This window comes from Heteronotia binoei, chromosome 5 (genome assembly GCF_032191835.1).
Source record: "Heteronotia binoei isolate CCM8104 ecotype False Entrance Well chromosome 5, APGP_CSIRO_Hbin_v1, whole genome shotgun sequence".
Taxonomy (NCBI): Eukaryota; Metazoa; Chordata; class Lepidosauria; order Squamata; family Gekkonidae; genus Heteronotia; species Heteronotia binoei.
In genome coordinates, this window is record NC_083227.1 from 147323329 (window position 1) to 147332487 (window position 9159).

Here is a 9159-nt window from a genome sequence, read left to right on the forward strand (position 1 = left end):
TTCAGGAAAACCTGTGTGGCAACCAGAGTAAATTCAGGTCCTTTTACTACCTTTGACTGAACCAGGATTCCCCTTTGACTTAATCCAGCAGGGAAATGTCCTTGCTGCTTACTCCCTGGTGTACACAATGAATACCATTATAAAAGATGTTGTCATTCAAATCAGCCCAGCTATCATCTAGGGAATCTCCAATTCATCAAAATCAGAATCCTGCCACTTCAAAAGATAAAGGAAGAAACCAGAACATTGCTATGGAAAGTCTGTACAGTAAAAATGCTAAAGCAATATGAAATAACAGGAGAGGTTTAACGATTTCTCTTTTTATTTGGAACGTATGATATCCATTTTTCCATTGACTAATCACTGAAGGCTGGCTTTTCTTCAGAGTGAAGAAAAATGGAAACCGCATAAAATAAAGGCAGTTTTAAAGGTGATAATTCTCAGCATTTCTTTGATCTTAACTTACCCCCCTGCAGAAATGGAAGATTCTTTGATCTTATCTCCCCCTCCCCAAATGGAAAATGTCCTTCTCCCCCTTATAAAAAGAACTCCAAGTACTGACAGATCCACACACAATTAAACAAGTTTTTTTTAATTTAATTCTAAATAAAAGAGATAAGAAATAATAAATCTTCAATAAAATATATAAAATTGTACAAGGCATCCCTTTCAAAGGGATTTTAGTAGGCTGGGGGTAAAAGGGTGGAACTGAGCTAATGGGCAGAACTTATAACACAGCCTGTGGTAGGGAGAAGACCAAAAATCTTGTGGTTTCTTTCCTTTGTAATATCCCGGAGAAGTCCAGTCTTCAGCAATCTGCATCCTCTATAGACATTTTACCACTAAGTTTAGCCATAACAATAACAAAACAATTAGAACAAAATAGGACCCATCTTCCTCAAAATGAAAAGGGAAGGGGTAATTTTGCTGATGTGACTGGCACCATCTTGTTCCCATAAATTTGCTGGGTCTATGGGTCTTTCAAGAAACATTCAAGCATAATTCATTTTTGTAAGCTAATAATGGTTAACACAATACAACATCAATAAAAACAACACTGCGCTGCAACATGGTTTTGATAGACTCACAAGCAACGCCTTTCTTCATACCTCTATCCTAACTTTGCCTGAGCATCAAATAGCAAAGTATAAATTCTCTTAACTGTTAAGTGGCAATGATTAACCAAACAAGGGAGAATAGTGTTAAGACAAAGCTTTTACAACCTACTCTTTTTCCTTGGCTGCTGCATACTGCACACCCATCTTTACATGTCATTCTAGAAGCAAGAATAAACTGTGAACTAAAGGCTGGCAAAATCATTATTCACCTCACTTTTTCTCAAGCTAATCCTTTTCTACAGAATCAGTTCCATTTATATCTGCTCCTCGGCAAATATTAGGGAATTGCAGTTTTTAAGAACCGCATTTTAAAACCTAATTCTTGTTTTACTGGACCACACCAGTGCTCATCCGGTCCAGAATATCTTTTTATTTCAACATCCCAGCGACTTAAAATACAATTTACGGAACACGGTGGAGTCCAAGGCCCATGAGGAAAGACAGACAGCAACTCAAGTTTGCCCTGTCTTACATTTGTTTCTCTTAACATTGATTTTTACTTCTGAAATTGGTATTCTAAACGAAGCAGATTCACCAGTCAATCTTTAAGCTTCCCCTATCCAGTCACAACAAATTGAACCCTGCATTCCTACACACACACACACACACACACACACTAAATGGGAACAAGTGCCATTGCATACCATGGGACTTGCTTCTGAAAACATGTGCATAGGGTCTGACTGGAAATTTCCTCACTGTAAATGTTGATGTACTCCTATTTTTAAAAGCCCCATATCTCAGTATTCCACTAGGAACGTCATAAGGAAAACAAATATGCCTTGCGAACACATGATTTAAGAGTGAGCCCCCCCCCCTGCAGTATATAAACAAACTATATTAGTTTAAGCATTGGGGGGGGGGGGGGGACGACTTTTCTTTCAGAATCAGTTTTTGAGAGTTGAGATCACACCTGGCTGGTTCCCCAACCTGCAGAGCATGGGCTCTGCTTTACTTTCAAACTCTTATATACTTGATAAGGCACATACAACCATGCAGGAAAACAACCAGTACTGGCTTTTTGTACTGCGCTCTTGGACAGGGCAAGATCCACCAGGAAGTCTATATAGCATTGCCGTGATATATTCCAGTCTTCTTAGGATAAGTGGTACATGCTATATCCAACAGGAGTAGCATAGAGTCCTACAGGCGGGATGGGAAGCACAGGTCTATGAAAGGGATAGGATGTTCCATAGAGCGAGGCAGCTTGGATTGGGGAGTTGATGGGGAAAGGGAGACTGAAGCCAGAAGGCAACATGGGCTTGGCAGCCATTTTTAGCTTTTCCAGCTCAGCTTCTTGCAGTCTCTTTGCCTTGGCCCTCCGGTTTTGGAACCAGATTTTGACTTGGGTCTCTGTGAGGTTAAGAGAGCTGGAGAACTCAGCTCTTTCAGCAATTGAAAGGTACTGCTTCTGACGGAATTTGCGTTCCAAAGCCAGCAGCTGAGAGGTGGTAAAAGGTGTTCGGGGCTTCCGATTGGTCTTGTGCTTTCTCAATGTACAGGCCGTGGGACTCAGGTGCCCTGGAAATAAAAACAAAGATCAGTTACCCCCCCCAAAGAAGGAATACACAATAACTGCCAAAAGTTAGACAAGTATCAGACAGCAAAAAACCCTATTGACATGGGGTTATGTTGATTTGATGGCATGGGAAGGAGAGCACACAGCAAATTTTGACTGTACGTATTTGTTCAAAAAATGGAGAATGAATGAATGAATTATGCTACTGTTTTTTCACTTATTATCAGTTCGTAATGCAGATGTCCTAAAAGTGGTTTTACCAAAACCTATCGAAGTGGCTCAACGAAAAGGTTTAGCCAGATTGCTGTATTGCCCACTACTATTGACACAAGCGCAGCAAAACTGGCTTTGCTGTCCCACAGAAGGCAGCAACTAATCCTGACTCCTTGATGGGTGCTACAGGAGGATACATGTGCTCGTCACATTGACCCTGGGAAACAAACTGAAAACAGAAGACCAATGTGTTAAAACAGCTTTAAAACATCACCGATCCCTTTAAAAATAGTTCAAAACTGGTAAGACTGTGAAGTGCGCAGTTGCGCTGGAAGATATTTCCTTTGCCTCGCATCAGTGGGATCTCGGTGAACAATTAACTTTTTTTTTAAAAAGGTTTCAGAGGGTATTCTGAACAGTATCCTACTCGAATTTTTAAATGCTATGATCATTATAGCAAAAGTGTGCCAGAATGAAACAATAATCATCATCATGGAAGTGTCATGATGTTCTTGAGATAGCATTGTTACTTTCAGCTGTAGCTCTCTATCTCCCTGGAAGTACCCAAGGCTTTCCAGGACCACAGCAGAGAGGACAATTGACCCTGCCTGTCATCCAGATGAATGCTACAAAGACTCTACCTTGCCGAGTTGAATGAATTGCCAGCCACCTGTATTTTCTGCCAACATTCTACATGTAGTCTCTAGTGAGAAGCTCTGCAGTTGTTAAGAATATCTAGAAGCCTCTCATCCCACTATGCCAGACCTCTCAGGAAGACATGAAGAAACAAAGAGGTCTGCAAATCACCACTGAAACAGAGTACTGATAGGGGAAAGATTAGTAAAAGAATTGACTATGAGTTAGAAATCAGAAGGGGTAGAAAGAAATGCATCCCCAGCCGTTACTTGCTAGGATTTATTCACTGGGAATGACATATTTGATCACACATTTTAGCTGAAACTTTGTCTGAGGGCCCTGAAATAGGTCTGGAAAGAGATGCCCCCTATCTCTGTGTACTACTAAAGCTTTCAATCAAATCTATGCGACTTCTGATCTGTGAGCAAAGAGTCAACTGCCCAAGTTTCCCCCATTATATTCCCAGCCAGAGAAGACACTAAGGGAAAGGGAGGCGGACATATGGCGTCAACATATGACATATGTTAAAACTTTAAAAATATATAGCTACAAAACATCTGTAGTTAATAGGAGAAGTGGGATTTGTTTCATATCTTGTTCCATTACAACTCTGTAATTTACAAAGTAATAGTGTAGACCTTCCCTAGCACTGTCTCAGTGGCCAGGAAATACTAAACAGGCACACTGACTTCACTGGGACTTCTAAATGCTTGTGCTGAACATCACACAATGCAATCTTACAAAGAGTTACCCCAGTCTACTGGAATCAATAGATGGGAGTAACTCTACTAGGATTGTACTGACAATGTTAAGGAGAATCTCAATTACGAAAAAAAGTTTTACTTGGACAATCAAGAAGCATACCAACCCAAGACATCACTGGCATTATTGAGAATGTAGTAGTAATGATGAGTGCTCCCCCCCTTCCCTTTTAGAATGTAAGGAGGACTTTGGAAATATAAAATGCAGTACAGCTGCAATCGTAATCATACAGAATAAATCCTACTTAAATCAGTGTGGTTTACAATGAAACATAGATGCTTAGGGTCAGGTTGCTAGTTAAGCTTTACCTTATAAGCCCCAAAGAACCACAGAATAGAAATGTTTTAAATAATGCAGGGTGGGGGGGGAAGGTGTTATTGGAATACAGCACGTGAAATTTTCAGTCTCACCTCTCACCACACTAAAAGCAAAGCCTAGGATCATTTATTAATAACTATGCTCTGCGATGCTGAGTGAGGTTAGCAACTAGAAAGCTGATTTCTGCAGTAAAAACTTGAATTTGCTCAAAAAACAAAACATCTTTCTCCATATCATCAAGTGTTTATCAGGTGCACAATATCAGCAACACATGTCAATTGTGGAAATTTTATAATGTAACTTTTATAGAATGCATTTCAATATGCACAGGAATGTATTTTTATCTGAGTTTAATGAGGCACTTTTAAGCCAGTGATCTTTCAATGTGCACTTAATCAGAAGTGTTTGATTAAGGAAGGTTTTGTGAAGTAAACAACTTGACAGGAATATGTGGACACAGAAACTGAGGTATGTCTATGATTTTGTAGAGACTTGGCCTCTGTTTGCTATATACTGGAATTATTCTAACACTAAATGTTAAGTTCAGCAACAAATATTTGAACAAGTTTAGAGATATGTATGCATATATCTCATACATATGAGATTCTCTGTTAAAATGGATATGAAATTATTCAGTTTGTGCGACTTCGTAACTTTGATTTACTATAAAAATGAAGCAAGCAACGCAGGATAAATGCCTTTTTAAAAAGACAACACAAAAAGCAATGGCATAACATTTGTTTCAGAAACCAAATTTTTGTATGCCATCATCTATGTAATCATTTGTGATGGCCTTCTAACCAAGTCAGTCACCTGTATACCTTTCTATTATTACTTGTTTCTCTTTCAACTTCTTCCAAACTACCGGTATATCCCCATATTTCTTCTGCTGGGTGCCATGTCCCCAAAGAATGACTGAAAGCCTGGAAGTTCACTTTATTATATGCAGACTACAGTATTTTTTTTTTAAAAAAAACAACTTACTAGGCAGGTATCCCTGTACTTCATATCAAAATCTGTAAGAAAACAAATTTCCCCAGATAACTTTTAAATTGGCCAAGGAAGATGCACTATTATCAAGGAATCAATTTTTCTTTACAAAGGAATGGATACAACTGAGAGTCAATGAAGGGGTTGTAAGTATATTTGAAGTCATTTAACAAGTCACAGACTCTGAAGGGAAAAAAATCCACTCTTTAGAAAGCGTCACTGTTTTACCCCCAAATTGTTACTGGGAGAGTTTAGAATCTTTTTAGGGACATTGCCTTAACCTAAGTCAAATCCATGTCTTCAACCCCCCACGTAAATGTGGGGGAGCCTAATAGTAACAACTTATTCTGTTCAGACTTAGAATACCAAGCAGTTTCCTGTGATGGCACAGGAAAAAAAAACTGTCAGTATATCTTCTCAATTATGCTACTGTTCAGATTGTATCTTCTTCTTAATTACTGTTTCCACGACAAAAGTCATAAACAGTAAGCCGAGGCTGAAAATTATCACCAGGTTTTGATGGCTTTGGGGGAATGGTTACCAAGCAGTAATCCTAAACAGACTTAACTGGGAGAGGGCCCCATTGAACTAAATGGATGCACTTCTGCTTTCACTTGCCTAGAACTGAGCTATGGGCCTTCTAAGCCTACAGTCACTACGATGTTCACTTGGGACAATTTAAATCAATGGGATATTTCCTCAATAAATACAACACACACAGGCTCTGGCAAGAGGACAAGGAAATGTAGAGAAGGAAAAGGAAACTGGGCCTTGATTTTCTACATAGAGGCTTTGCTGGGGGAAAAAGCAGAAATAAAAATATAGACATTAGTACAGATAGCAACACTTTCCTATGTTTCCTACAGCAAAAGCCCTTTCCTGAGATTTTGTACGTGACTGGAAACCAGTAATATATACTTTGGTTCTGAGACTGCTTGAAAGCTTTTAAGCTTAACTTTTAAACTCCCATCACTTTGCCCCTGCATGTCCTAAATATAACTTCAAAAATATATAGTTAGGTTAGCTTTCTGCTCCAATAAGGTAACGCTTGTGGCAGAAATGGATAAAGTCACTGTTAAATATCCTGCTAGAATGGGGAAGAAACTTGTGGCAGAAATGGATAAAGTCACTGTTGAATATCCTGCTAGAATGGGGAAGAAACTTTTTCTCTCCATTCCAAGAAAGTGAACTTAACCTATTGACTGTCATCTGAAACATGATCGAACCTTTTTTCTGTAGAACTGGAATTGTTGTATGTCTTTTTTTTTTTAGTAATGCCTTAATAATAATAATAATAATATTTTATTTATATCCCACTCTCCCCTCCGAAGCAGGCTCAGGGCGGCTCACATCATATAACAATTACAACATTTCAACATAAAACATTATCTCAGTACAATATAGTATAGACTATATTGAAATAATATAAATTCATAACCTACGTTTTGAAATAATATAAATGAAGTGTTTATCAGTATTGCCAGATCCTGACTACGTGCTAATAAATAAACAGGATGGGCCATTAAAAGCAAAGTTATAGGTTACTTTTCAGCTATTATAGTGTGTTCCCCGTAACTCCCCAGTACAAGATGGAACGAGGGAAGAATACAGGTGGCTTTATATACCCATTCCTGCCGGCCCATCTGTATCGAAGGAAAATGGTATCAAAGGTGGGAGGGTCAAGGGCAGAAACTGAAAAACGAAACTGGGAGGGTAAAAGAAGACCTGAGCTAAAACAAGGAAACCGCTTCGTAAAAAAGACGTGGAAAAATCCAGACCCCAGGAAACAGCCGTTAGAAGACTGAAAACGGACAGCCCGGTTGGGCCCAAGAACCTGACCAAACAAGGGCTGTTCGGTGCGCAATGGGGAGCGGGCGCTTACGGAGCAGTCGGCGGCGAGTGAATCCGAAGCCTTTTCTGGATTCTCCTCGCGCTGCGCCTGGAGGCCCCCGCGGTGGCTGGCGCGCCGCATTTCTGCCGAGCCGAGCGAGCCAGCGGAGGTGCGCTCGGGAGCCTAGAGGCAGCCTCCGGTGAACAGGTGCACCAGAGCAAAGCACCAGGAGGCGATGCTAATCAGGCTCCCATTTCCCGACAGGGCAAAGCCTACGATTCTGCCTAACCAGCTTCCCAGGCTGCACTCGGCGCTGTTTCCCTCGAAGCTAGGAAGCCAGAGAAACAGCCCCGTCGAAGGCCCGGGACCCCGAAGGGAGGCAGGCAACCACACCCCCAGACCCCCTCGCGCCGGACTCGCGAGGCGGTTTCTAAGAGGCAGGCCAAACCTCCTCTTCCTCCTCCCGGATCTGACTTTTCCCCCCAACGCTTCAAATCGGCTTGTGGGGAGGGGGGGGGCGCCTTCTGGGCGGGTGGGGAACGCCGAGGGCAATCGCCGGCAGCCTCGGGAATCTCTCGCGGGGCAGTTCCGCGACCGGGTTCGAAACCCCCAGCATCGAGAAGGTCGCGGCCGCAGCGCCGGCGAAGGTTCATTTCGATTTACTCGCTCGTTGGTTTTTTAAAAGGGTGTTGAACGTCCGTCCCCCCCCCCCTCCGGAACAGCATAACATTCTGCTGTTCTGCACCCCCAAGCCCGGTGAAACGCTGCTGAGGTTTCCCAGGTCCAAGCCGAGGGCTCCTTCCTTCACTGCCTGTGCTCCTTCGGGCTTCGCCAGAGCGCAACTAGCGCAAGGGCTAACACAGGCTTAGCACTCGATCCTCCTCCCTCCCTCCCTCCCGGAGTCTTTTCAGGCTCTCCTCCCCGCCGCCCTCCAAGCCAGTTGTTTTCCCCGACCCCGATCTCCGGGGCCAACACTCACTTGGGGGCGGGGAGTATCTGCCGGCCTCCGGGATCCACGACGATCCATCCTCGGAGTTCTCCGACTTCACCGACGAGGTCTCGAAGGTTTTTGTAAGCCCCCCGGGGCTGGGAGCTTCCCTGGAGCCGTGGCCGGGCAAGAGCAAAGGCCTGGACGTCCCCAAGCCCGCCCCCTCGAGGCCCGCGCTGGCATCTCGGGGGGGCTTCTTGTCGGACATGAGCGCCTCCACGCTGAAAGGCAAGCTGGAGACCTTGACTTTGCGGTGCTCCTCCGCCCCGGCGGCGGCGCCCTCTTCGTCCGAGGAGAAAACCTCCTTCGCCTTAGCCGGAGAAGACATCGCGGCGCGCCCGCGCAAAGATCCCTGCCCAGAGGAGCTGCCGGCCCGGCTCCGCGTCCCGCAGTCCGCCGCCGCCGCCGCCGCCGCCTTCTACTCTGCGCCACTCAAACAGCCGCTGGCTCAGGAGGCGCCCGCCCGCTCCGCTCGCATCCAGCGTAACAGCCCAGCAAACTTTTTTTCCTCCCCTTTTTTGGGAGACTCCTGGCCGTTTCCTCCTTTGGGAAGTTGAGTAAGCGCGGCCGGGCCAATGAGAGAGGCGTCGGGCGGTGACGTCAGGCGATGACTCAGGCCATTGGCTCCGAACGGCTCGGAGCCTAGATTGTGTGTGTTGGGTTTTTTTTTTTTTTTTTTTTGCCTTTTAAATAAATTAGAAGTTAATGACATGGGCAGCGAACGGAGCTGTGTTATTAGGGAGCTTTCTAGCGCTGTAACTCTGCCAAAACAGGAAAGTCACTG

At 43.6% G+C, this 9159-nt stretch overlaps 1 protein-coding gene across 1 annotated transcript; it reads right to left on the reverse strand.

Moving 5' to 3' along the window:
* Window positions 1-576: 576 nt before the first annotated feature.
* On the reverse strand, window positions 577-8890 carry MSX2 (msh homeobox 2). Its single transcript, XM_060240566.1, has 2 exons — window positions 8367-8890; window positions 577-2639 (listed from the first exon to the last, which is right to left on the reverse strand). Exons 1-2 carry the CDS (start codon window positions 8701-8703, stop codon window positions 2215-2217), a joined length of 762 nt encoding a protein of 253 aa, XP_060096549.1. The 5' UTR covers window positions 8704-8890; the 3' UTR covers window positions 577-2214.
* Window positions 8891-9159: the final 269 nt, after the last annotated feature.